This window comes from Doryrhamphus excisus, linkage group LG21 (genome assembly GCF_037039965.1).
Source record: "Doryrhamphus excisus strain RoL-2023G ecotype Guam linkage group LG21, RoL_Dexc_Guam_v1.1, whole genome shotgun sequence".
In the NCBI taxonomy this organism is placed as follows: Eukaryota; Metazoa; Chordata; class Actinopteri; order Syngnathiformes; family Syngnathidae; genus Doryrhamphus; species Doryrhamphus excisus.
In genome coordinates this window covers 13,656,257-13,683,916 of record NC_136377.1, presented here as the reverse complement: position 1 = coordinate 13,683,916, position 27,660 = coordinate 13,656,257, and the positions used below count along the sequence as shown (strand labels likewise).

Here is a 27,660-nt window from a genome sequence, read left to right as displayed (position 1 = left end):
TAGCATACAGTCTCACTTTTTTTGCATATCGTGAAACACTAATGGACGCCACGTCACTGACGGCAACGTCTCCAGATCCCAAAAGGCACACGAATGTTTCCAAAGTGTCATTTTAAGTGTACTACCTGATGCGTTTCATTGACATTGATGACATTGTACCCGTAAAGTGTGAGACAGGTGAAAGTGTCGGCGGATAACCTCATGGGCTTGATAAATTTAGACACATTGCCACGCTCGCTGCCTTTATTGCACCAGTTGTAGCTTCCTCCAATCAGAGGCGCCGTTCAACGCACGCACGCGCTCACGCACGTTCCCCACTCATCAGTCCATCGTGAACAAAGCATGAATAATGCAGAAGCGTCGTCTCAGTCAAAGCCGCCGCCCATCCCTTCCTCTCTACCTCACCTTCTCCCGCCCATGAGGAAGCAATGTTGCCATGGAGGCAATGAAGCCTCCGAGGCGGCCGCCCGCCAATGGCGGCGCTCTCTGCCTGGCGCAGGCGGCCAATGGCAGCTGGAGCTGTTGCCACAGACACTGGCGCGTGATTGGCTGAGAGCGGCTCTTTGATGACATTTCTGGTCTTGTTTTTCTTTTTTGGGGGGGGTCAGAGGAGGAGAAAAAACATGAAGTCAATGAGTTTCACCTGTTAAACAACTTGGGAAAATATCTTCAACTATGTTTTTTGACGTTCATTTTTAGATGATAAATTAGTATGCACATACACTATATATATTATTTTATTTAAGATATTTCATGGGTACGTTTGCGATTTGTCAATAAATAGATGGCACAAAACACCAAATATATTTACATAAATATAAGCACTTACTGATGAAAAAATATATATAATTGACATTTCACAGTCCTCCCTTACATCATAGGACAAAGAGCCACACCCCACTACTTGTGGCTGGCTGCTTTTTGACCCATATTGATTTTCTACATACTTCATATTTCATCATTATTAGATAAATACAATAAAAACTGCCTTAACAAACACTTCCATGCTAATTTATTTGGCATTTATTTAACAGTGTTGTGCTTGTAGTTTGCAGTGATGTACATCTGAGCTGAGCAATAATGCAAACTACAATAAGGATAAATATTGTTCATTAAATTCATATTTTGCTCATTGCTGTCCTATCTTTCAGAAGGTGTCCTTATGGCATGTTTTTAATGACACCGGTGTTTTCCACAGGACTTCTATCTATTTGTTTTGGTTTGCAGATAATGGCGCCCTTGTCAATTTGTATAATTAGCCGTGATGCTTTTGCAAAAACATGAAAATCAAAAGAAATATCTTTTGAATTGCTTCTTTTTGTTTTTCAATGTCACAAACAAGACGGAGCTGTCTGTTTTTAAATGGCGGCGGGGCCCACAGGGGCCCACTCGACATTCATCGGTCTCTCCAAAAGCGGTAGAAAGTGAAATGAAATGATATCTCCTGCTACATCTTCTTATTCTTTATATATAATGTGTTTATGAGTGACGGCAAACAGGTAGCATCAACTCTGGCAGACCACAGAGAGCTGAATGTATGAGAAACATTGGACTTAATGTGAGTGAGATGATCCTCACTTGTTGTCAATTTCATTCTGATTTTGTCATACTGCTTGAAAGAAGTGTAAATTCTATGATAAGCCAGATGCGTCCACTAATCGTCTTTGTGTGTGTGTGTGTTTCATGGAATAGAATAGCCTGCCAGTTGTTGAAAATAACCCAAATCCTCTCAGAGCGCTCAAAGCCTTCATTTACAACATCTGCTTGTGTATTTCAATCCCGAAAATAAACAAACAAATAAACACCTGAATATCCTTTGCCTGGTTCAGGGCTCCAGACTGCGACATCCCCGCTGATTTTGACTAGCTCACCAGAATATTGGATTCAATTCTTAGTATATTTACAACTTTTTCATTCACATTATTGTGTCTTAATTTAAGACTGCATGGCAACTTAGTGGTTAGCGCGCAGGCCTCACAGCTAGGAGACCCGAGTTCAATTCCACCCTCGGCCATCTCTGTGTGGAGTTTGCATGTTCTCTCCGTGCATGCGTGGGTTTTCTCCGGGTACTCCGGTTTCCTCCCACATTCCAAAAACATGCTAGGTTAATTGGCCACTCCAAATTGTCCATAGGTATGAATGTGAGTGTGAATGGTTGTTTGTCTATATGTGCCCTGTGATTGGCTGGCCACCAGTCCAGGGTGTACCCTGCCTCTCGCCCGAAGACAGCTGGGATAGGGTCCAACACCCCCCGCGACCCTCATGATGATAAGCGGTAGAAAATGAATGAATGAAAGTTACGTATCGGTGTCACCTTTGCATATAATGTACATAATAATATAATATTTGCACATCACCGTGGTGCTTTCCAGGACTGATGAACAAAGTGCGAAATCCTAATGCTTGACGAACAGCATTATCAAATGAAACATGTCTCTAACAGAGACTCATAAGACATGAAAGCACACATCGCTCTTCTCAACGAGCAGTGGGTGCTACTGTGGTCCACCACCGCATCGCTAAGCACTCATGGACTTCGAAAATCTGGAATCCTATTTCTGGAATAAGATAATAAAAACCACTCCTATGTTACACTGTCCCCCCCAGTGGACTGTGGAGGTCTTGCTGTTAGCGTGTCCAGTTGCTGCCAGACGTAAAGTCCCGTTAACCACGCCTCTTTTTCTTGGCTTAAATAAAAGAAATTAAAGTGGGATTGAGAGGCAGAAGAAGACGGCAGCCTGGGAAATCAAGGATGTAATGTTTTGGTCGGCTAAATGTTTCCCCCTTGTAGACGTGCTGCATAATATTATATTAAATATCAACTTTATGAAATGGTGTTCTTGGTTTTATCTCACACGCCGTTTGACCTGAGCATCCACTTTGCAATCATCTCCATGGCAACATTTTGCCTTTAATTGTTGTGTGAGTAAGCAGGAAGTCATTGTAGTACATTTACACGCTGGATTATCAGCTCTAACAGCTAAAAGCTAAATTCTTCTATTCTAGCTCTTTTCAAAGTCACTTTCCGGATCTTTCAGATGAAAAACGAAAGTGCATCAAAAACGGATGCAATTTGTCCCACCGGAAATAATGTACATCCAACTCATCAACTCCAGGCACAATATTTTCCTCCAGGAAAAGTTGTAATACTTTGTTGTAATAGTCTGTCCATAGGTATGAATGTGAGTGTGAATGGTTGTTTGTCTATATGTGCCCTGTGATTGGCTGGCCACCAGTCCAGTGTGTACCCCGCCTCTCGCCTGAAGACAGCTGGGATAGGCTCCAGCACCCCCCGCGACCCTCGTGAGGAAAAATCGGAAGAAAATGAATGAATGAATTTGGGACCTGGGCTGCACGGTGGACGAGTGGTGAGCGTACAGGCCTCACAGCTAGGAGACCCGAGTTCGATTCCGCCCTCGGCCATCTCTGTGTGGAGTTTGCATGTTCTCCCCGTGCATGTGTGGGTTTTCTCCCGGTACTCCGGTTTCCTCCCACATTCCAAAAACATGCTAGGTTAATTGGCGACTCCAAATTGTCCATAGGTATGAATGTGAGTGTGAATGGTTGTTTGTCTATATGTGCCCTGTGATTGGCTGGCCACCAGTCCAGGGTGTACCCCGCCTCTCGCCTGAAGACAGCTGGGATAGGCTCCAGCACCCCGCGACCCTCGTGAGGAAAAATCGGAAGAAAATGAATGAATGAATTTGCACGGTGCACGGTGAGTGTACAGGCCTCACAGCTAGGAGACCCGAGTTCGATTCCGCCCTCAGCCATCTCTGTGTGGAGTTTGCATGTTCTCCCCGTGCATGCATGGGTTTTCTCCGGGTACTCCGGTTTCCTCCCACATTCCAAAAACATGCTAGGTTAATTGGCCACTCCAAATTGTCCATAGGTATGAATGTGAGTGTGAATGGTTGTTTGTCTATATGTGCCCTGTGATTGGCTGGCCACCAGTCCAGGGTGTACCCCGCCTCTTGCCCGAAGACAGCTGGGATAGGCTCCAGCATGCCTGCGACCCTCGTGAGTATAAGTGGTCGAAATGATTTTTATGCTGATATGGGGCCGATAATTATCGATACCGACATCCCTAATAATGATTTATTTGATGTCATTTCTTTTTCAACATGGCGGGTGAGGCTGTGGCTGACGTGCCTCATGCCTCTGCATTTGTCGTACTACTCAGTGTGAATGTGCGGGGTGAGAAAACTCCCCAAAATAAGCTCCGTAAAATCAGTTTCCATTATTCTCTCTGAGGGGGGGGGTGCTTTGAAAAGCACTCTTCTTGTCTCTTTGTCACGTCAACACAATACTATACAACTTCAATTGTTACAACAACCACAAATCTTATTTTCAGGGACTTTTAGGGATTATTGTCCCCTCTCCGAGCAAGTACACTGTAGATTTTGAAGGAACAAGATGTGGTTGGCGACTTGTTTGTCTTCCCACGGAGGTTTGGACTAACAGTCGGCCTGATAAACAAAAGGCTATAATGCATCGGGAGCCTCTTCTTTATCCGCTTAGCGCGGCGCCGACTGTTTGTGTCATCCAGTGCATGTGTTTGTCTCAGGGCTGGCATGACACCCTCCCACCCCAATACCCTGCCCTAAACACTACACCCGCCCCCATTTGTCTCGTCAGGCCAATATGACCCAAAGAGGTTTATGGCAGTGACGGGGGAGCCACAGCTGACTGGATTAAAGTCTACAGTTTGTGTGTGGGTGGGGTCGGGGGTGGGCGGCAGGGGTCCCCTAATATTGCCCAGAGGGTCCTTCAGCTGTTGCAAGGATACGCTGTTTTTGGTATTTTGTTTTCTTACCCTCCACCACAGGTGTCCCGTAAGTGTGAAAGTTAGCTTTAGCCACTTTAGCACCTCAGCAACTAAATTTGGTCACTTAATGTGGACCCACCCCTTTTTGGGAGAGGTGTCACAAGATCTTGTGTAAAAAGATCTTGTTCAGGAAAAAAAAGATAATCAATTGGGATGATAAATGAATGTCGCAATAAATGAAAACACAGGAAGAGAGTTCACTGTTCCATTGAACAACGGAATGAACAGAGTTTGTCAGTCTGTCTTGGTGGGTGTAGGCGGGGCCACGAGCATACACACAGAGTGCCATATATTATCATATATTTCTGATAATGTCAAAATCTCATCTCATCCCATGAAGTGATTGTCTCGTGACATCCCTACTTCCATCCATTCATTTCCTTCGGGCACAGTAGGGAGACTCCCGGAGACATAATCCCTCCACCCCCCAAAATATTTCATTTCAGTCAGTGTGTGCAAATAAGAGACAAAGGCATTCATGAGTTCAATATAAATATTTAAAATAACTTTTTACAGCATAGAAATCTCTTGACAAACAAACAAAATCTTACAAAAGACCTCCCCTCCAGTAGCAATCTCTGTATGAACCCGCACCAAAAAAAGTACAAAGACGTCATCATTCATAGAATTCCTTCATGAAATCATTTCAAATTTTGACAGTCACAACATTGCATGCAACTTTTAAATTGGAATTTTAACAGTGCGAAGCCCGAAGCGCGTAAGATGGCTTTGTAGAGACGGATGACGGGAACAAGGAAGTCTTACTGCTATTTACATTGTTGTTTTTACATCTTGGCAAACAGTTAGTTGTAACACTTAAGACTATTGCACAAACTACAGCATTAAGACAAAAAGGAAGTGGTTTGTGTTTCTTTTTTTTTAAAAAACAAACAAAAAAAAACATTTTCATCTCACCATTTTCTCGAGGTGATTCCAGTTTTTCTAAGGCTCAATTTATTATTTTATTCCATACAGCCAACTCTTGGTTTTCATTGAACATTTTGCCTCGGTTGTTGGACAGTATTGCACGTAACAAACTAGTCCACACCCTAGCAGTACGGTTGCTCGATAACCCACCATGGGGCCAAAGAAAGTTGCTTTTGACGACTTTGACAAAGAAGGTGATGTACGGGAAGTTGTGTCCATTCCTTGTTTTCTGCATGTATAATTAGAATTATTCTATGTAAAATGTATTTTTATTCATGTTTTTGTGTCTGTGATGGAATAATTGAATTGACATTATTGCTTATGGGAAAATTAGCTTTGGTCTTTGTATGTTTGGGACAAATTAACAATGAAAACCAAGGATCCACTGTATTTGTATGTTTTTTCTTTTCTTTAAAAGTGACTAAAACAAGTGAGACAGATGTCCACATAAACACGGGTTTACACATTTTGTATATTTTTGCATTTTGGCCTTTTATTCACATGCATTTGCATTTTTCAGCACTTGTTCATAGATCGCAAAACTAGCCTCATTGTTGACTGTTTTGTTAACTTTATATTCAAGTATGATACACAAATGATTCTTCATTTTCTACATTGATGACTGCCATTGTGTCTTTTCCAGAAATGGCTTTCCTCTGGCTCTTGATTGGCTACCCTGCCCTTTACAGTTCGGGCTTACAGTTGCTTTGGCATGCACTTGACTTTTTGCTGATGTGTGTTTTTTGGAAATGTACTGGTGTACTCGTGGACATACTTTAACTGCCGGCCAGTAGCAGAAGCGGAAGCGCTCTGGTATAAAAAGTCAAACGGGAAGGATGACGGTTGCTACGACAACCAAAAGACACGGCACCTACTTGTACTTAATCGTCGTCACAGTCGAGCGTGAGGTAAAAGGTGGTAAACAACTCTGATTCCGAGACATTTTGGTTTTTCCAGGCTAGTGCAGCGAGCTCGGCCTTCCAGTCAGCGCTGAGGAATACGACGGTGCCGGCTGAGCTGGAGGTCCGTTCAAGGAGTTTTTAAAAATGACTTCACAGACGACACAAAACGCATAGACGTGTATTCAGGGAAGGGCGAAGAGCTGGGTCGTTTAGCTGGTGTGAATCAGTCTGCGGCTCAGTTAGTAACCACTTCATTATTACATAACTCAGTGTACGTATATTACAGTGTGTGTGTGTGTGTAGTACATGGTGTCCTCTGTCCACTCTAGTAGGACATTTGAGTCATTGCTTCAGGACGCGTTCCAAGTCTCATTGTCCCGACGTCACCTGAAGAACCTTTTCAAACCAAAGTGGCTCACTGGCGATAAAAAGAGACACAGTTGACAGTTTTTAAAGACCTTCCGTCCAAATGAGACGTGGCTTGTTAGCAGAGGGTCTTGAGTGCACCTGAAGCGCAAAGGAGCGTCTGCATGGGGTAAGGAGGCGGGGACACCACTTCCTCTACGACCTGTTCCGGTCGGAAGGTGAACGGCTGCAGCTGGACCTTCTTCTTCAGCATCTGTCCAATCCCCATGGAGGGGAACTTGCTGCGGTGCGTGGGGCTGTCGGGGTCGCTGCTGCTGCTGTTGGATGGGGGACTGAACGCCGACGAGGGGTTGAGGGCGCTGAAAGCAGACCTGGGCGGGCTGAAGGCCGAGCTGCCGGCTGGACTTCCGATGGTGCTGGGAGGGCTCCCGCTGGTGTCGGAGGAACCGCACCAGTCGGTGGAAATGCTCTTCTTTGGCTGCGGGTTGACGATAAGAACGGGCGGACTGGGGATTGTGGCCTTCTTCAAGTAGGACGAGTCCGGCTGGAAGGCGGAGACGTGGCGCGGTGGCGACAGAGTCCCGTTGGTCAGCTTGTACCACGGCGACACCGGAGTGTCTTCGATTTGCTCGGCTTTGGAAAGGGAGCCGAAGGAGTGCATGCCGATGGGCGATGGCGCCGGCGGAGCGGGGATGTTGTGCTCCGGACTGGTGTTAACCGGCGGGAGCGTGGCTAGGCGCCTCCGCTGCTGCGGCGTGTTGGAGAAGAGAGGCTGGATCTCCAGGTATTCCATGGAGGAGGACGCAACGGTGCCGGGCGGAGCCAGGGGTGAGTTACGATGGCCACCAGTTATAGCACGTAACAGACCTGAGGGGGGGATAATTCAACTGAATAACGTTGCTTCTCAACGAAACCGCTAACTGGACACACGTGGTCTTCATGAGTCTACACTGTGTCAGTTGCTAACGCTGAACTAAGGAGTTGTGTTTTGTGTGTTACAGTTGACGGGTGTCCGTGAGGTGCTTCCTCTCAGGTTGATGCACGGAAGGGGAAGGTGGTTGGATGGATGTACAGACAAACAATGGAGGGATGGACGGACGACTGGGTAATTAACAAGAACATGCATGCTCAGTCAACCTACCCTGTATGAGAGAGGGGACACGTCAGGTACAACACAGACCACAACACCAAGACCTGTACGGGAAGGCGAGCCTTTACCTGTGCGGGGTTTCTTCTCCTTGGTGGGTCCCTTGCTCACCGCCAGGTAGACAGGCGTCTGTTTGGGCGGGATGGTGAGCTTGTCCACGTGCTTCCTCCACTGTGTCTGGAAGTATTCGTTCTTCTGCTTGTCCCCTTTCTTCTTCTCCTGGAACTGCATTTCCTGAGCGGAAGCACGACTGTCAGACAAACGTGTTCCTGAAGAGCCAAACGATGTCACTTACCCTGTACTCTTTGGACAGTCTCTTCATTTTCTTGTTGAGGAGGAAGTACACGGCCAGGGTGTGGCAGGCGCGGTTGGTGAGCACGGCGCTCAGCACCTCGCTGTGCTTGTACGCCATCTTCTCCGTCATGTGCAGCAACACCGTGTGGTTGATTTCCTCAATGTGGATCCTAAAAAAAGAAACGTTTGTAAGTTAGAAAAGCGGCGCTACTTGAAACAGTTCGGCCCATCGGAATCTTCCGTCCACCTGTTGAGGTACGGCGCGCCTGTGTTCTTGTTGGCGAGCTGCAGCCAGGAGTCCGCCATCACCTGGTGGATGTTGGGCCGCTTGTTCGGGTCCGGCTCGAGGAGCTTCTTCAGGAGGCAGATGGCGGCTACAAAACACAAACAAGATTATTTTGCTTTCGTCTGAGATGCATGACAGCACTTGGATATTACGTAAGAGATACGCCATGACACACCTGAGTCATCGGCTTTATTGAATGACGCTCACGCAAGTAGGCTAAGCCCGGTATAATTACGCTATTACGTTATTATTGCATCACACCCAGGAAAGTGGCTTTGCTGTTATGCAATGCCAGGTATCGAACAACATTCCTCAGAACCACAACTGCAAAACTGTTTGATCTACCTGTGGAGAGTGATGGCGGTAGAGGGTTCATCTCCTTGTCCACCATCTTCTGGTGCAGGGCCCGCAGACTGAAGGGCTCCACGGTGAAGGGAAGCGTCCCCGTCAACATGGCGTACATGTTCACCCCGCTGGAAGAACAACACATCCATGCTTTATTATTCAGCACCCTAATGGATTCTGCCACTTTATTGGTTTCATGAGCTAAGAACTCACATGGACCAAACGTCCACTTTGGGTCCATATTTCTTCCTGGAGAGCAGTTCGGGGGCGGCATAGGCGGGACTCCCACACTGGGTACTGAATGGATCAGAGTATCCCAGGATGCCGGCGCAGTTGCTCAGTCCAAAGTCTGATGGAAAGGAAAGAATGTTATTCCTGGTTTTACTACGGCGGTTTGTGGGCATGCCATTAGATAAATTGCCTCATCACACACCCTAGCCAGAGCAGATTAGCACTTTGGTGGGATCTTGCGAGGGGTTTAAAAGCACATTAAAGTACTCTTAACCCCCCCGGCACCACATGGGGCGGCTGCTAGACGCCAACAGCTGAGAAGATCTTGGCAATCGACCAATACGCCTTCAGTAATTGTTCTTTGCTGTCACAATCTTCTGCCTTATGAATGAATGCATGAGTGTGCAAGTGAGGGGCAGCAGCAAGGACAGGAACGGGCGGGAAATGGTTACCTATGAGCTTTATGTTGTCCTGCTCATCCAACAGGAGGTTTTCTATCTTCAGATCTCTGCAGCACAAAAGAGAAAATACGTATTCACTTGAGGATTTTTTTTTTTTATCAATACATTTGATCATATTAACAAATGTCTACATGAAGAACAAAAGTATGGATGGGTTAAAGCTCTTTGTTCACCCTGAATCTTAATTCTTCTTCTTAACAAGACATTTTGGACAACCGTACAGACGTCATGTACCTGTGGACCACGCCCGCCCTGTGCAGGTGCTCCACGGCCAGCACCAGCTGCCGGATGTACTTCTGCGTCTCGCGCTCGTCCAGCCGCTTCTTGTCGTAGATGCGGTTCATGAGGTTGCCGCCGGGGCACAGCTCCATCACCAGGTAGTAGCTGTTCTCCGTCTCCAGGATGTCCAGCAGCTGTGTGATGTTGGGGTGGCGGATCATCTGCTGGATGTGGCCCTCGCGCCGCAGGTTCTTGGTGACGTACGAGTCCTTCTTGGCCTTGCGCTTGTCGATCACCTTCACCGCCACCTGGATGTAAGGACAGAGAATGAAGGAGTGAGTGGCCGGAGCAAACTAGTGGACTAAGTTAGAATCATCCAATCACATTGCTCTGATGTCATCCCCATACTTGAACTGAATGTAGGTATTTGCTTTTGGGAGTTTCAAGCAATTTCCTAACACTCCCTCACAAGTTGTTTGGGAATACCAGTTGCTAGTCATGAATGAGCATGAGGTCACCGCTGAATCCTGGGAAAACATTCCACAACACCATGCTAACAGGTGATGAACGCCACAACTTGACACCGAGCCCCCGTCTTGCAGCTGCTCCCAATGTGACGCACAACGCAGGAGCAACTCGGCCCCCTGAGGGTCCCTGGACGGGGGGCAGGGGAGGTGAGCAGTGTGTGCATTCAGCACGCGCGTGTTGTTGAACTGTCATAAAGCAGCCGAAGAGCAAATGTTATCCGATCTGTGGAGGAGGCGCCAGGGGAACCAAATGGGAGCCATTTGCCTCCAGGTGACAACTGGCACTGAGGGGAGGGCCAGGAGGAATTCGGTCCCAGAGGAGAACAGGCTCCTAAGCTGGAGAGTTCCACTACACTACATACTTCTGTGGTCTGATGTGTCAACAAACCTGAAGAGCGTCCTCTAGGAACACAACTCGAATAACGTCTTTGCGGAACTCATTACATTCTACGACTGTTCTCTCCTTGCGTGCTGTCTAGACACGGGTTCAAGAACGTTGTTGCCGACCATCCGTCCGACAACAAATCATCTCAAGGAGACACAAAATTAATCACCATGTTGTTAATGACGTCGAGGAGCGGATGTTCTGTCCTTCGGCTTGTCTGTTTGTCCTTTCCTCACCTCCAAATACCCTTTTTACTGCCTGATTGTGCATGCTAGTATATTTTGCATTAGTGCTAATGCGAATAATAGTCCCACTGACCGTAAAATTAAGATGGTAGTACGAATACATTGCCACTATGACTATGCATTGTTGTACCCCCATCAATCCATCCTTTTCTGTTGCTTACTGGTCGTTTTCAAATTATAGTACATACAGGATGTATTTACTGGACAGAACAAAGCACCCTATCTTAGCTCTGTTATAGCTGACAAAGCAAATGTGTCATGTCTAAAATAAACTTCTCATTAATAATTCATTTTATTTTTATTATATGCCGAGGACCATTAAAATAATAAGCTGCGTGCTGAAAATGGCCCGTGGACCGCACTTTGGACACCCCTGCTGTACAGGGGCCATGCTCTTTTATGCAACATGCCTACAAATAAGGTTGTGTCCCTTTAAATAATAAACATAATTGTTTGCATCGAAGCATTAAACGCATCTTGTTTACATCAGAGCGAGCATGGGGGGAGATGGGTCACTGTATTTACAGTAGGCTATGTGAGCCAAAGGGGTGGGGGGAGGGGCATCAGCCGGGGGGGCGTTCAGTTGTTTATCAGGCTCCCCTCAGACAGAAAAAAGGAGGGGCCGGGGCAAGACATGGGAGGAAAGTGGGTTACAGACATCAAAAACATGTGCCCCCCCGCCCCCAACCCTCACCGCCCACGCCCCAGCACCCCATGACCACCTCACTTTTGTACACCACTACAGACTTTCTAGGGATGTGAAAAAGAAACCGCATTTTTCTTCTTGAATAAACTCTCTGACCCCCCCACCCCCAGTAAGGCAGTGAGTGCATGTGTGATTGCATGTGTTTGCATCATCCTCAACAAAGAGGGGAGGGGGGGGGCACATAAGGTGAGCATCTCTACAGTGTAAATGAACCACTGTACAGTATGCTGTATAGGCAATATAACATAGTACATGTAAAGACTATGTTACATGTTGTATAGCCAGTATAGTATAGTATAGTACCGGTTTACAATGTAATATATAATGTATGCTGTATAGGCAATATAACATAGTACATGTAAAGACTATGTTACATGTTGTATAGGCAGTATAGTATAGTATAGTACCGGTTTACAATGTAATATATAATGTATGCTGTATAGGCAATATAACATAGTGCATGTACAGACTATGTTACATGTTGTACAGGCAGTATAGTATAGTACCTGTTTACAATGTAATATATAATGTATGCTGTACGTATAGGCAATATAACATAGTACATGTACAGACTATGTTACATGTTGTATAGGCAGTATAGTATAGTACCTGTTTACAATGTAATATATAATTTATGCTGTATATGCAATATAACATAGTACATGTACAGACAATGCCATAGAGAATGTTGTATAGGCAGTATAATATATCACCTGTTGACAATGTAATATATAATGTATACCGTAGGCAATGTTATATTAGACAATGTAATATATAATTACAGTATGTATGGATTGTGTGAACATGATGTAGCCAACAGGTAGCCATGTGGCCTCCATTGTGCTTCACAGGAGAACAAAGGCAGCTCAAGAGTGTCCAACAGTGGCCTTCAGCAGAGCCCTGCGCTGGCAGAATCCTGATGAGGTCCATTTATCAGAGCCCGTCATTGCATATGCAAGCAGCGGCGCCGCTCCCCCATAGGTCCGCCAACAATGTCACCCCTCCCACCCTCCCTCGCTGTGCCCACTTCGACGGTGAGATCACCACAAGCAGGCAGCATGCGGACAAAGACGAGGTGGTGTATCGCAAGGTTGCTCATGCAAACACACGCACACACACAAAGGATGTCAATATTGTCAACCGCATGAGGTCATTAGTAAAGATGGCAAACAGAGATGCTGACTTTCTCCCAGGGGACACTTGGTAAACATATTTCTCTTTAAACTCTAGATCAGTGTCTGTATGTTAGTCAAACATGATGTACCTGAACATGCCCGGAGGTATAGACAACCATAATGTATCCTACTGGGCAACCTCTGAATGTTCATAATGATCTCTAAAAGTTCCAATTGGATTAATTAATGTTGCTTTCTTCATCAGATTGTGCACCCAAGAGAGTAAGCACACCACAACAAAACAGGAAAGATAATGTAACGACGTGTTTGCGTCATACTGAAAGCTGTTTCAAAAATATTGCTTGGGTAAACAATGTAAGCTATGTGTAATGCAATTGACTTTTTTTTACACCTCAATAATAAACACTCCCTTTGTTGTTTCACCTGACAGACTCCAACAAAAGGGTGATGACTTTATCTACAGAGGGAGCGGGCGATGATCATTTCAAAGATGATTTAAAGCTATAAAATAGTAACACAAAACATGTACACAAGTGACAGCTGAAGCTCTCCCCTGCCATTAAGTTTAAAAGCCATTAGGTCCTTGGCTGCTTGCCACAAATGGTTCAACTAACCAAAGCCATTAACAGTTTAAGGAAGTTAATCTAACAAAAAGAGGGATGCAAGGGAGTTGTTGCTGACCTTTTCCCCAGTGAGAGCATGGAGACCCTCCCTGACTTTGGCGAAGGAGCCCTCTCCCAGCTTCCTGCCGATCAGGTAGTTGCCGACCCGCTTGGTGTGGTAAAAGTTTTTCAGGATGTCGGCGGCTGGGCTGGCCAGCGAGGCCGGGAGAATGCCCTCTGCCCCGCCGCTGCCCTCGTGGGTGCTGCTGCCGCTGCTACTGCTGCTCCCCTCCAGCGGCACGTCGCAGTCGGCTACCGGCATGGCTGCGTCCTCGCCGTGCGTCTCTTGTGCGCACCTTCGCGGGATGGGTGTTCTCTGCCGAAGACGCTCCTGGTACCGAGTGAGTGGGTATCGCCGCTAATTGAACAAATAAAGACAGTCTGGGGCCGGGGTGGGTTAGGTGGGGGCGTGCGCCACCTGTTCCTCCAAAGGCATCCACTCAGCACTTTTTGCAAGCTTAGAATAAAGTGACTTCCCACTCAGAAACTATGACGTCATATGTCTAATCGTGTTAGATTCTAAATTTTAAAAAGTGAACTTTATCCGAGAGCGTCTCCTTTGTGCGTCTTGTCTTCAAGTGTTGTTTATCAATTTGAAGAAGCCACTTTCCCGGTTCATAGGTGGGCGTTTCATGGAGGGAGGGGGCAAGGTTTTAGCCAATCAGTACCAGTGGGCGGGGCTTGCCTGCTGAAAACGAGGAAGAAAAACACCGTCATAAAAACCACATGAACAAAGAACACGCCTGGACTGTGGAACGCTTGTCTTTTTTATATCTAAATTTGATGTCATGTGTATCAAATAATACCCAACATAGACCACAAATGGGAAGCTGGTCAGGTTTAACCAGATCTAGAATGCTTTTATAGTAAAATACATCATTCAAAGTAAATATTATGCAACTATGCATGGGTGTGAAAATATTAGCACAACGAGGCTTCGATTACCTAATTAACAAAGAGCAGGAGGGATTTCATTCATTCATTCATTTTCTACGGTGCTGGCAGTTTATTTTCATTTTCACTTAAAATCGCACAATGTACATAAAAACATTAAAAAAAAAGTGCAGTTAAAGAGCAGCAATGGAACAATGAAGCAAAAACAGCAGGAAAAAAATGACACAATTTACTCATCAATGCAGCCATTATGTCGCATTATGAGAGCTACTCTGGTGTTTTATTTTGTCACTTCAAATATTTAAATATATTTGCATATTTATCATCTTCTTTTATCCTTTCCTAGAAGGAGTGCACCTGTACACGGTCATTGATGCGCTGAGGAGGTTGAAAGATAAACAAAGAGAACCATATGAAGGCAAAAGCGCGATTATACCGCCACCAATTGGCGGTGAGATGTTCTGCAATTAGATACTCATTTGTTTTGCAAGGAAGCCACATCCCCGCCATCTGCTGCCCAAACGCCGGAACAACAACATAGAATCCCGGCATGCATTGCGAGCCCGCCGACCCTGTAAGCTAGCCTGCTGGATGCTAAGCTAGCAGAGCGGACATGTTGAAGCAACCCTTGCTTGGGTAACCATTGCCGGCAGCAGGTGCTAAGTGGACGTCGCCGGGCGTTGGACCACCATGGATGCCGTCAACGCCTTCAATCAGGAGGTAGGCTGCCTTCTCCCGGCGTCGCTTTGAAGGCATTACAGCCACCAGGGCTCTGGCTAGTGGTGATGGAGGTAGTGGAGGTGGAGCAGCCGTGTTGCATTACGGTTAGCCGACCTAAGAGGGCCTTAATGGTAGCGAGTAGTCGTCGAGCATACTGGATGTGTTTTTAAACATATTTGTAGTTTACCTTTTAAGATTAACATCACTTAAGTACCATTCTAAGGAAATCAATTCTAGTTAGCTGTCTTACACACAGGGCCCATTGTGTACCGTTGAACTCGTCAACATGTTAACGCTAGCTTGTGGGAACCATGATAAACAGTCATCTATAATGCTCATAATCGTCACTGTGGTCTTGGTTGATGCATAGATATGAGATAATATTCTACTCATCCAAACGGGATGTTGTTGCTGTTGTCTCTATCTTGACCAAATCCCTTGTTGCTGCTAATGGTGATCCTCGTTTCTCATGAACTGTCAGCCTGATTATTGGGACTTAATGACGGCTTCCTCCTCATAATCTGCAGATCTTGTACAATATACAGTAATGCTTTATTCTAGCTACGTAATGTTACAGGGTAGAATGGAATGCAAGCGAATATGAGGAAGTGACGTTTATCGACATACTCGATAATAATGTGTCACGTGTGTTTTGTCACTGTTAAATTGACAACAGTGCATCATAATATTATTGATAAATGTAGATACAGTGCCGTATTACAGTGGACCACAGGGCACGGCCAAATCCTTCAAACAGAAAGGATCCACAAACACTACAAAACGTGCAAATCTGTCCTATGTGCTAAATACAGTGATTAATAGGAATTTGTTTGTTTGTTATTATGACAAATAACAATTTTTATTACTTATTTATTCACTTATTGAAAATGTTTCAACAACCAGAAGAACAAGAACTAAGAACATTGCAAGACAGCAAAGTTGCTGAGGGCACTTACAATTAGTAATGCCATGAATGAATGCACAAAGGTGATAAGGTGATTTGTAAGCCGAATGCCACAGTTCCAGTGTGGATGTGCACAACAGCCTTCTGGCGACAGCCATTGCTTACTGAGGCGTTTGATCAGCAGAGTAAATATTAAATGAAACGGCACAAAAATGGTGCACGTTCAGTGTTGTGAGCGTGCTGCATAGCTAAAAAAAATGTAACCTTTCAATACAGCCAACATTTGGGGAAATGTTAGACAGCAGGAACGGCCTCGGAAAAAACGTACATGTACATGTCACAAACGACAATAGAAGTGAGTGAAAGAAGACATGAATCTCACACATGTTGGGCAGTGTGTCGTATCCAGAATTTTTACACAGCTCAAATATGACCCCTACAATCGTTAAACAATACACTGCATAACTGTTTGGTTGTATTGATTTTTTTTCTTAACACAGATGATGTAGCATCGGTGGGAACACTTCCTGTTACCCAGAGTGCTTTGCGGCACAGTTTTTGTAAATGGCCGGAAAGTACATGGTTAGAGCTCACATGATATGCTGCATTATACGTTGGTAGTGTCTTGTGTTTTTATCCACCTATCGGGTTGCTGTGTCGTTCCTTTGACACCGTGAGTAGGAATGGTGCCTGAAGTGGTGACTCCTGGCGATTCATAACAGTTGTGCACTGCAGTTGAGTACAATCTAGTGGCTCAAATGTGATATTACACTTAATTTTTTATGCTAATTAATGTTTTATTTTAACAGTATGATCTTATAGAATGCCGTGGATAATAAATGGCCTAATTATCGACCAGAAAAATGTGTTTATTGTGACAGGCCTAGCTATGAAGCTTCGTAGCTACAGTGGTAGTTCTTCACTGTGCCTGGACTATTTATACATGCTCTTATTTATACTACATACCATCAATAAATTACTATTGCATGGAGCGTGCAGCGTGAACAAAAGGACACTTCCACACAAAAGTCATGAGTACCTATGAGACATTGGCTCTGTTTTCCGTCTGATTTCGTTATATAAAAAAGAATCATAGCAGGTGTTGTGTCATCTTTTATGTTTGTAGTTATTCTCCTTGATGGACTCCAAGCCGCCAATATCTCGGGCCAAGATGATCTCCATCACCAAGTCGGCCATCAAGGCTATGAAAGTAAGTCGTGTCTTTGCATGGAGAAAGCAAAAGCGATTATTTTTTGTCAGTCAAATAATAACATGACCTCTGTGTCAGCTTTACAAGCATGTGGTTCAGATTGTGGAGAAGTTCATCAAAAAGGTGAGATCAAGAAACTACAACTAAAATCTACCTGGTTCCATTTGAGCAAACTTGTAATGAGCTCGCATGTTTTTGTCTCCAGTGTAAGCCGGAGTACAAAGTTGCGGGCCTGTATGTGGTAGATTCTATTGTCCGCCAGTCCCGGCACCAGTTCGGCGCAGACAAGGATGTGTTTGGACCCAGGTTCACCAAGAACATCACAGGAACCTTTGAGAATCTCTGCCTTTGCCCGCTAGAAGACAGGGTAAGAAGAACCTCCAATCACTTGATTTTTCTATTATTACTTTCTTTTATGTCTATTGTTTACCTGCCATTTCCTGTTCTATGGGTATCGCCACAATTTTTCCACTCATCTAAAGTACACCAAAGAAATAAAAAAACATTTATATAGTTATTGAAATGCTCTCTGATTTGAAGCCACAAGTCTGGGACTGTCATACTTTAGCTGACCTGGTTTGGCGGATTGCTTATAGAGTAAGCTGGTGCGAGTATTGAACCTGTGGCAGAAGAACGGCGTCTTCAAATGTGAGGTCATTCAGCCCCTCCTGGACATGGCCGGCAGTGGGGGTGCAGTGCCCTTCACAGGCTTCAACGAGCCAGGTGATTGTTTATGTTCCCTGTAATGTTCCCTGGTCTTTCCAAATAGGACCAAGCTGATAATTGTTTGTCCCTTCAGGGTCCCCTCCATCTCCAGCCAAAGAACCAGTCACCACAGTGACAGCCAACTCCACCATGGCGCCTGAGGGTCAGCTGGAAAAACAGGACCCCTTCGCCGCCGTGGCGCAGCTCTTCCAGGCCACGCAGGGTCACCAGGTGCGTATATTTATATCAGAGAATCTTGTGAATATTGTGAAAAATGTAGCCTAGTGATTTCTCAATCGCCATGCTTGTCCTTCCACCACTTAGCTTCAGCAGATGCTCCAGAACTTTCAGCAGCAGCCTGTCAAAGCAGACACGGCCCCTCGGCCTCCCGCCCCTCAGACAGACACCCAACACGTCACCCCCGTCTTTAGCCACACTATCCAGCATCCTCCTCCACCTTCCCAGCAGAAGACGGCATTTGACAGGGTGAGCATTGGATGCTGACAACTTGAACGTAGCCTCCACAAAACGGTCACACTCAAACTGCCTTTGCCTCAAGACGCTGCTGGATCGTTTCGACTATGACGACGAACCAGAAGCTGGTGACGACGCCAAGGATGACTCCTCGCAGACCTCTTTGTAAGACTGTGATAGACTTGTTTACGGACTATGAAGTGCATGTGTGTTGGTGAATAGTTTGACAAAGTGAAAGCTGCCAAGCTGATGATGTCGTTGTTGTCATGACAACAGTATGCAGCAGCCCGCATCCCTCCAATCATCCATACTGAGCATGACTCAGGACCTCTCACAGCAGGTTTGTTCACATTGGTGATTCCATAAGCAATAATTAGGCTACAGGAAGTTCAACAATTAAACATGAACTTCCTTCTTAAAACAAAAACATTGTATTCTGTTTCTCTAATGATTTCTAAGGCATCCAACTAGTTGAGCATCAATATATTGCGCCCTCTTGTGTTTAAGTATTGCAGTTGAATATGTCCTTCATACTACATACCACCATCATCATCCACATGTTTCGTCCTCCTCAGGTTCCTCTCCCTCCTAACGGCCAGCTCCCAGCCTATGGTTTACTGCCAGGACAAGGCTTCCCGGTTATGATGCCTCCGATGGGGCACATTCTACCAGGCCAGGCCCTCCCTGTTTCCACAGGACAACCAGGCTTCCAAGGAGGTTTCCCACCACCTAGCTCAGCTCATCAGGTAAACTGCAATTTCTCATCTGCTCCATGTACCACTTGCAGAGGAGCGATCGCGTTCATTAGATGAGACATCTTAACTTTGGGGCTGCACGATGGACGAGTGATTAGCTCGCAGCCCACACAGCTAGGAGACATGGGTTGGATTCCCCTCTCTGGCATCTATGTGTGGAGTTTGCATGTTCTCCTCAGGTGCTCCACATTTCAAAAACATGCTAGGTTAATTGGCGACTCTAAGTTGTCCTTAAACAACTGGGATAGGCTCCAGCATGCCCACAACCCTTGTGAGGATAAGCACTCTAGAAAAGCAAATGGGTCTTAACTTTGACATGGTGGACCAATTAGGAGTCTTTCTATTACTTTCTCCTTTGAAAGTTTGTAAAATGTTGCAGTGGAGGAGCAATTGCAATACCGACGGCTACACTGTGTAGCCAATGGGAAAATCTAAAAACCTCTTGGTGCCATTTTAGGACTCGTCAGTTGACGCGGGATCGTCTATGCGGGATGGCAGACACAGTCAAAGGTCACGATCAGGCTCCAGGTAAGCCGCTGTTTGGTTCATTGGGCTTTTGACGAGTGCAGTTTACGTTGAAGCATCTCTTTGTAAACGCAGGTCTCCGAAGCGTAGAAGGTCACGGTCCAACTCCCGCACGCGCCGATCCAGACATAGGCGGTCCCGCTCGCGCTCTAGGGACCGCCGCCACCAATCCCCGCGATCTCGCTCGCAGGAGCGTAAGGAGAGGGAGCGGGAACGGGAGCGTTGCCAAAAGGGTCTCCCACCGTCCAAGAATGAGACGCTGAGCAGTGAGTTCTCATACGCTTGTGGCGCTTTTACTTGAGGTGTGAGTGTACAGTGCCAATGTCAAAATAACATAGCTATCGGTGCCTCGTTTTGGTACAAAATGCAGACTCAGCCCATGCAACAAGTGGTATTGTGAAAGTAACGTATTCTAAGTCACGCAAGGTCCCCACAGAGAGTCTGGCACTCTTTTTAAACTTTGTTGTCCTCAACACGACTACAGCAGTGCTTAGTTCCAACATGTTAAACTTGCACATGTTCCACACAACACTTTTATTTTGTTGTTTAATTTACTTTCATTATCAACCAACTGCAAGCAAGGTGCATTCACAAACGCCAGAATTCTGAACATCACAACACAGGCACGTCCCCAGAATGGTGTCAATTTTGTGGAATGTACGCACTTAAAGGACATGCTATCATGAATGTACCCGTTACTACATGGTCACAGCATACATATAAAACCTACCTTAAAACCATACCTGTTGAGACACCATTTTAGCATCGGCACAGTTTCAAAAATGTCCATTTGGCATCGGTGTCGGCGGATATGTAAATGACACCCAACCCGAGAGGTCACCTTGAGTAAGTGTGTGCGCTGTTCAGTCTGCAGCACAACTCTGTGGGTGGGCCAGCTGGACAAGAGGACTCAGCAGCAGGATGTGGCGTGCCTGCTGGAGGAGTTTGGACAGATTGAGTCCATCAACGTAAGGAATTATAGCAAAAGTCATGTGTAGGTGCAGAGGTTGGAAATCTCCAAGTGTGCTTTCTGGTCCTGTTCAGATGATTCCTCCACGCGGTTGCGCCTACATTGTCATGATACACCGACAGGATGCGTTCAGAGCCCTGCAGAAGCTCAGTCGAGGGTCCTACAAAGTCAACCAAAAAGCCATCAAGGTGAATGAACAAAAGTAACATCCTAAAATGTGATCATCTAGAGTGACATGTATGAAGATACAGTGGTATGAAAACGTTTGGTTACCTCCTGATAATTTTCAAGATTTTCTTTTTACAAATCACTGGTTATAGCAGACGAACACAGTGATGGATGGGACGTGAAATGAGGTTTATGGGATATACAAAAAGTATGTGTTGTGTATTCATGGATTCGATTCATGGATTGTTTTCCATCATCAGATTGCATGGGCGCTCAACAAGGGCATCAAAGCCGACTTTAAACAGTACTGGGATGTGGAGCTGGGAGTCACCTACATCCCCTGGTCCAAAGTGGGGGAGGACCAACTGGAGGACCTAAAAGAAGGAGGGATGCTGGATGTAGACACTTTATCGCCAGGTAATATATAGGAGAATGCTCTTCTTTACTGAATGTTTGCTTATGAATCTTCATTTCTTCATTTCCAGAGTGGAGCACACTGAGAAAGGCCCTTACCAACCCAGAGCAGCTCACCCACAATGGCGGGGCAGAGTCCTCGCAGCCCGAGGAGGTGCACATGTTAGCCGCAGCTCCTCCTGCACAGGTGATTGACTTGCAGACATTTTCTGTGGTTGCAACACGTTCTGTAATGATGTACATTTTTCCCAGGTTCCTCCAATGCAGCAGCCAATGATTGGCATGGGAGCTGTGCAGCCTCCTGGTTTTCCCGCCCACATAGGAATTCCGCCTCCTTCCTTCCCCCCGGGCATGCCCCCGCCTCCTTTCATCCGACCTGGCTTCAACCCCATGCAGATGCCTCCAGGTAGTGCCTGTCTGGCTCACTCATGTTGGTGTTTTTGACACATGCAAACCTCCACCTCTCCCAGGTTTCCTCCCACCTGGGGCCATGCCTCTCAGACCACCACCCGCTTCCAAAGCTGAAGACATGCCTCTGGGCCCTGCAGGGCTGGTCAACAGGAAACACGAGGTGGCTCCGGATGCGCCCAACTTCTTCAATAACCAGATGGGGGCTGTGGGTTAGTTACTCTCGCCATCTTCTTTTTGATGTTTTTGTCACATGAGGTGGTGATAAGTGAGATCAGCTTTTCTAACCTGGGCCATTTTTCTTTGGCTGCAGGTAACCAGCCCCCTACTGGTGGCTTGCTGGGGACACGGCCAGGTTTGATTCCACTGCAACGCCCCCCAGGTCCTCCTTTGCTGCATGGTCAACGTTTCCCTCCACCCCATGCACAGCAATCTCCTCTCCCTGCCATGCCCCCCGTCCCTCCACAGATGATGCCCAGGGGGCCTCACACGTCGATGATGCGCCATGACGGCCCTCCACCCAAAGGAGGCTTTGGGATGCCCCCTTCCCACAACATAAGACCTCCATTTCCTCCACACAGGCACGGACTGCCCCCTCAAGGTCCCCCTCCTCCTTTTATCAGACCAGGGCCCCCCCATGCTGTTGATGGGCCTGAAGAAACGACTGGCCGCTCTTTTCGGGGTGAGCGGCTGGGTTTGAGGGACCAGGAGCCTGATCGGGAGAGAAACTGGGAACGAGAGAGAGACCGGGAGAGGGATCGAGGATTCGGGGGCGCAAGACGTCCATTTGGCGATGGGGGAAGGGGCGGCGACAGAATGGACGTGAGGGATAGACTCAGCAGCTGGCAGGAAGATGGTGATCAGCGGGGAGGCGGATGGGAAAAGGACAGTGACAGACGGGACTGGAGGGACCGACGAAGCAGCCTGGACCGGGAACGAGGGAGAGGGGGTGACGGGGACAGGGAAAACGGGAGAGGTGAAGGTGGCGAGAGAGGAAGAGCAGAAGGAGGGAGTCGGGAGAGCGGAAGAGCGGCTGAAGGCAAAGCGGGGGAGCGACCCAAACGCCGCGAGAGGACCACGCGGTGGGATCGGGACGACCGGCTGGCTGAGCTGGAGAACATGGACAAGTTTCGGAAACCTAACGCCGCACAGCAGTTGGTTGCCATGGAAACAGGGAAAGAACCTGTTTCGGAAGCCCCCCAAAAGACTCCTGAATCAGCACCTTCAGCTCCGCCCCCACAATCAGCTCCTGCTGAGTCCCTGTCCTCCGAGGCTCAGAGTGAGCCGGTAGAAGCCAAACAGGAGGCTGCGTCTTAAGACTTGTATGACTTCCTGTCACACTGTCACATGACTTGTTAGCCTGTTTAACAAGCCATCACATGGAAGTCACACCCCAAGAACTGGTTGCATCTTCTCCTCCCTGTGCATTGTATGTATGCTCGCATGTTGATTTGATTTCTGTCTCTTTAGAGGTTCCCTCAGAGTAGATTTGATCTTTTTAATATGTTTTAGATGAACAAACAGTCAAATGTTTTTTTCTTGTTTTTTTTTTTACTTCAAGGCCTCATGTGTTTGCAGCCACTCCTTCCCCACCAACAGCAATGTGTTGATTTTAAAAAAAATACCAGTATGCATTTAACATGTCATTCACCTGCTTCTTGTTTTTATGAGTACAAATTGGGGGAAAAAATATTTGCTTTACAAATACACTAACCCAATCAAAAGTAGAATACATCCCATGTGAAAGCATTAAAACAATTTAGGAACACATTTATCAAGCAAGCTTTTTGTTATAATTTGTATTGTAATTTTAAAGTTAATTTTAAAGTGATTTCTATCCTGACTTAACTCAAAGATCAATCTCTGCAAACAAATAATGAGCATACAAATGATTTAATTAAGGGATTTGGTGCTGCTGTGTGTTTTCCTAACCAAACAAGCTTTGTTTCACTGCTGAAATACTCTATGTGACTTTAGTTAACCCCAGAAGACCGACTCCTACTTGAATCATTTTAATCACAATGGAACAGAGTGACGAAATGAAGAGCACTGCTTGGAGCCGCCACTGTAAATAAGCTTTTCACTGTCCGTACCAGGGTGTGATGCTAATTGTTTCTAACCTTTTTGCTTTGAGAGCAAAGGTGAAGGACCTGGAAGGAATCGCTACAGCCCTTTTGCTTTGAGGTTTTAACTTTAAACGTTAACAGTACAAAACACATGGATGTAAAATGTTCCGCATTTCAGCCACAAAAATGTTTTTAATAAACTATTTTTGTACCAACATGTGTCAATTTACGTTTTCCTCACAGACAATATAAGTAGGATTATTCAAGTTGCACATGTGCGGCCATGTTTCTAATACAAAACGAGCATAAAAATAGTACTTCTGGCCTCTGGCAATAGTTGGATGTGTATTCCCAAAAGAGCTTCATTTAATTGTATTGAATTAATAGTTCAGTTTTGGTAGCATAATCATGCTGAAAACAATGTTTCCAATGTCCTCAGTGATGTTCATGAGGACTATTTTATATCAAATGAAGTTGGTCATTGTCGAAAATGCAACAAAATATGGGAAAATGCTTCACAACATGACTGAAAAAGTGTTTTATATATATATTTAATATTTATTTATACACAGACATTTTTCATATTATCTTGTAAACTATACTTGTATATAATCCTGGGTAAAATTGGTAATTTGTTAATACCTTTTAGGTTGTTTATATTGTCTATTTTCAGATTTTTTTACTATTTAACTGGTTATGTCCTCTTTTCTACTGTGCAGTGTAAATTTCCCCACTGAGGGATGAATAAAGGTATATGTAATCTAATATACATGTATTTTCCTTTAAAAAATAGTACCGTTGTCCACCGCTACTTCAATAGTTTCTATTTCAGAAATTGTATTTCTCTCGTTCCCGGGAGGTTAAATATGTCTGGTTTTTCATAGGACAACTATTCTCCAAAACGTCTTTAAATGGCAATACCAGGTAAACAAACTTGATTGTTTAATAGTCGGTCACCTGCTTCCGGGTCGCGCCAGCACACACCGACCAATCCAGAATCGAAAATTTGTCTAGTAGTCGTCTCTGATTGGTTGCCGCTAATAACCGTCCCTTGTCGATCAGAGAAAGCTTGGTTGTCTCCACTCCACTCGACAGCAGCAGAGAGAAGTCCTCGTTTGTGAAACTACTGCGAAGATGGTGCTTAAAGCCGTTTGTGTGCTCAAAGGAGCCGGGGAGACCACCGGCACTGTGTTCTTCGAGCAGCAGGTAAGTCATGTTACACTTAAATTCAGTAAACAAACATTTGGGCGCGTTACAGTTAATTCTACGGGGTGTCATTGCTAGCATGCGTTCCGACTAAACTAGCAGCGTTCTGCATTTGAACGCCTTTAAAACATATGTTTGATTTCTGGCGTTTCCCACAACGACGCTCGTTCCTTTATTTGATAGTTACAACCACTTCATTGAGTAGTTGTGTTAATTCATACAATGCAAAGGGACGTTGGAGTGCACAAAATGTCGTTTTGCAGCTGTCAAATCGTGTAACTTGGTTGCTAGTGACATTTATTCGCTCGTAGCTTATCCAATAACACTTGGCCTAACACGAACATTGAAGTTGTAACCTTTGCACGCCGATTTAATGATTGATCTATATCGCGCCTGTTGCGTAAGTCGGACCTTTCTGTCGCACTTTCAATTACAAAAAAACAAACAAACGTAATCGTTCCATGTTAGTTTCACTATAGTTGGGAGTAAAACGACATTGTTGATGGATGTTGCATTTATATAAAAGCCGAATTAAATTGCTGAGTCATGACCCGCCCACATTCATCAAGCGTGACTCAGCCTTGCTGATAAGCCGAACAAACGGACCTAAACATTTCATGGCTACGAGAAGACACGAGCCCTTTTTAAAAAAACAAAAAACGCTCATGTGACAGGAAGTGTCATCTGGTTTTGACATGCCCGCTAATTGTGTGAATTCAGATGTTCACTAAACGCTCTAATTTTCTCACTAATTTTCAACCCATTCAAAACCAATTTCCTAGGAATTCTGACCTTTTTTATGTTGCACAAATTCATTGTTGTCTGTGTCTCAACTCATTCCAACTTCCAAACCTGCATGTCATTCATAGAAACGTCCCATCTGCAGAATTCCCACTTTTCCAAAATTACACACACACACACACACACACACATTATTGTGTTATTGATATTGTGCTATTTCAGCAATAATACATCCAGGGTAACAATTGTCCACTTTCCAAAAATTCCCACCTTTTCCATTCAGCTTCAGCTCAACACATTGCCTTCACTTGTTGTTGTTGTTGTTGTTGTTGTGATCTTGATTAGAACGACTCGTCTCCGGTGAAGCTGACAGGAGAAATCAAAGGCCTGACGCCCGGTGAGCATGGATTCCACGTCCACGCCTTTGGAGACAACACTAATGGTCAGTATTGGTTGGACGCTGTTAAGTTTTTTTGAAAATGTGAAATATGGTCATGATATCTGTTGTCGATCAGGGTGCATCAGTGCTGGCCCTCACTTCAACCCTCACAACAAGAATCACGCCGGCCCAAACGACGCAGACCGGTAGGTCCTGCTAATGTAATGTTGTCTTGTCAAGGTCTAAACGAGGCTAAACAGTCCTCATGTTTGCATAATTATGTTATTTACTACAGGTCAAACTGATTCAGCTGTCTGCACCAGTGAAAGGCATTTCGTATAAATTGGATTGTCAAATCAAGTACTTCATATATAGTGATGGAAATTATATTCTGCAACATTGAAACATTAACCTATTTATTTAGTTAACCTAACCTATTGGCTCATAGCTGCATTATTTCTTCAATTATTATTATTACTTCTCCAGTTCAGAGAACATCACTCCATTCCCTTTACACCAACCTGTCTTACAGCTATGCATTTATTAGCTTGGCCGTCTTTGTTGTTCATTCATAGCTCTCAAGTAGTTCACCTGAAATGTATTGTGCCCCCTATTGGTTGCTGTTAAGCAGTGCAGTTAATTTCATCAGCCGTCTTTTAAACCCCGATACAGGCACGTTGGGGACCTCGGCAATGTGACTGCAGGCGCTGACAACGTGGCCAAAATTGAAATCACAGATAAGGCGATCACCCTGTCGGGACCATACTCCATCATTGGGAGAACCATGGTGGTAAGCGCTCCTTCTGCCTCTGTTTGAGTCTGATAACATGACGGGAAGTCATCATCTTTGCCTTTTGATTACCGTGTGCTTTAGATTCACGAGAAGGCCGACGACCTGGGCAAAGGAGGCAACGATGAAAGTCTAAAAACTGGCAACGCCGGCGGACGTCTGGCATGCGGAGTGATTGGCATCACTCAGTAAAGGCCAAAACACAAGGAAGCAACTCTTTCTTCCCAAAGCACTTAAAGACCAACTGAGCTACTTGCTGTGCGCGTGTGTGTGTGGAGCTTTGGTTTGCCTCATTAGGAGCATTAATGAACCAGAACTTTTACTCTTCTGACTTTGAAGCGATTCTTTCTTCTCCCAGGACCCTTAACAAGTTGTAAACTGACACAAAGCAAAGTTAAATAAAGTTTGCCAGAAGTCATCTTCATGCTCGAAGAGTATTTGTTTCTGTCAGGTCACATGAGCCATCACGTGTTTTTGGCTTGTATAACGTTAGTAAGATGGCCATTTGGGTGATGTAACAGTTGTGTATCATTGTCACCTTAAGTTAGCAATTTGGAGAAATCTAAATAAAAAATAGACAAAAGTGGGAACCATTTGACATTATTGTGGGCGAAGTAATTTATTAGTTATTTGTCTAACTTTTTCCTCCGGAAATGAAGTACCC

The 27,660-nt window shown here is 45.3% G+C and overlaps 3 protein-coding genes across 3 annotated transcripts; 2 read left to right on the top strand and 1 right to left on the bottom strand.

Annotated features, from left to right (window-relative positions):
* Nucleotides 1-5,073: 5,073 nt before the first annotated feature.
* hunk (hormonally up-regulated Neu-associated kinase) lies at nucleotides 5,074-14,286 on the bottom strand. Its single transcript, XM_078787742.1, has 9 exons — nucleotides 13,687-14,286; nucleotides 10,022-10,314; nucleotides 9,779-9,834; nucleotides 9,309-9,444; nucleotides 9,096-9,223; nucleotides 8,712-8,838; nucleotides 8,466-8,634; nucleotides 8,242-8,404; nucleotides 5,074-7,890 (listed from the first exon to the last, which is right to left on the bottom strand). Exons 1-9 carry the CDS (start codon nucleotides 13,927-13,929, stop codon nucleotides 7,142-7,144), a joined length of 2,064 nt encoding a protein of 687 aa, XP_078643868.1. The 5' UTR covers nucleotides 13,930-14,286; the 3' UTR covers nucleotides 5,074-7,141.
* Nucleotides 14,287-15,089: 803 nt separating this feature from the next.
* Nucleotides 15,090-24,095, top strand: scaf4a (SR-related CTD-associated factor 4a). Its single transcript, XM_058088252.2, has 19 exons — nucleotides 15,090-15,281; nucleotides 17,312-17,395; nucleotides 17,474-17,518; nucleotides 17,601-17,762; nucleotides 17,992-18,118; nucleotides 18,195-18,331; nucleotides 18,425-18,586; nucleotides 18,660-18,739; nucleotides 18,851-18,914; nucleotides 19,150-19,320; nucleotides 19,787-19,857; nucleotides 19,930-20,120; nucleotides 20,722-20,822; nucleotides 20,899-21,012; nucleotides 21,253-21,409; nucleotides 21,478-21,593; nucleotides 21,659-21,812; nucleotides 21,877-22,026; nucleotides 22,128-24,095. Exons 1-19 carry the CDS (start codon nucleotides 15,252-15,254, stop codon nucleotides 23,129-23,131), a joined length of 3,120 nt encoding a protein of 1,039 aa, XP_057944235.2. The 5' UTR covers nucleotides 15,090-15,251; the 3' UTR covers nucleotides 23,132-24,095.
* Nucleotides 24,096-24,916: 821 nt separating this feature from the next.
* Nucleotides 24,917-27,414, top strand: sod1 (superoxide dismutase 1, soluble). The gene is made up of 5 exons (XM_058088256.2): nucleotides 24,917-25,086; nucleotides 26,173-26,269; nucleotides 26,343-26,412; nucleotides 26,879-26,996; nucleotides 27,081-27,414. The coding sequence occupies exons 1-5, from the start codon at nucleotides 25,015-25,017 to the stop codon at nucleotides 27,186-27,188; spliced, it is 465 nt and encodes a 154-aa protein (XP_057944239.1). The 5' UTR covers nucleotides 24,917-25,014; the 3' UTR covers nucleotides 27,189-27,414.
* The last annotated feature ends 246 nt before the right edge of the window (nucleotides 27,415-27,660 follow it).

Excerpts from the sequence above, each read along its gene's own strand:
- hunk (XM_078787742.1), bottom strand. The coding sequence starts at position 13,929 with ATGCCGGTAGCCGACTGCGACGTGCCGCTGGAGGGGAGCAGCAGTAGC. Across the intron at positions 10,315-13,686 it reads ATGCTCTCACTGGGGAAAAG|GTGGCGGTGAAGGTGATCGA; the intron begins GTCAGCAACAAC and ends CCTTACATCCAG. Across the intron at positions 9,224-9,308 it reads AAAGTGGACGTTTGGTCCAT|CGGGGTGAACATGTACGCCA; the intron begins GTGAGTTCTTAG and ends TTGTTCTTCCAG.
- scaf4a (XM_058088252.2), top strand. The coding sequence starts at position 15,252 with ATGGATGCCGTCAACGCCTTCAATCAGGAG. Across the intron at positions 17,396-17,473 it reads CGGCCATCAAGGCTATGAAA|CTTTACAAGCATGTGGTTCA; the intron begins GTAAGTCGTGTC and ends CCTCTGTGTCAG. Across the intron at positions 22,027-22,127 it reads TAACCAGATGGGGGCTGTGG|GTAACCAGCCCCCTACTGGT; the intron begins GTTAGTTACTCT and ends CTTTGGCTGCAG.
- sod1 (XM_058088256.2), top strand. The coding sequence starts at position 25,015 with ATGGTGCTTAAAGCCGTTTGTGTGCTCAAAGGAGCCGGGGAGACCACC. Across the intron at positions 26,270-26,342 it reads CTTTGGAGACAACACTAATG|GGTGCATCAGTGCTGGCCCT; the intron begins GTCAGTATTGGT and ends GTTGTCGATCAG. Across the intron at positions 26,413-26,878 it reads GGCCCAAACGACGCAGACCG|GCACGTTGGGGACCTCGGCA; the intron begins GTAGGTCCTGCT and ends ACCCCGATACAG.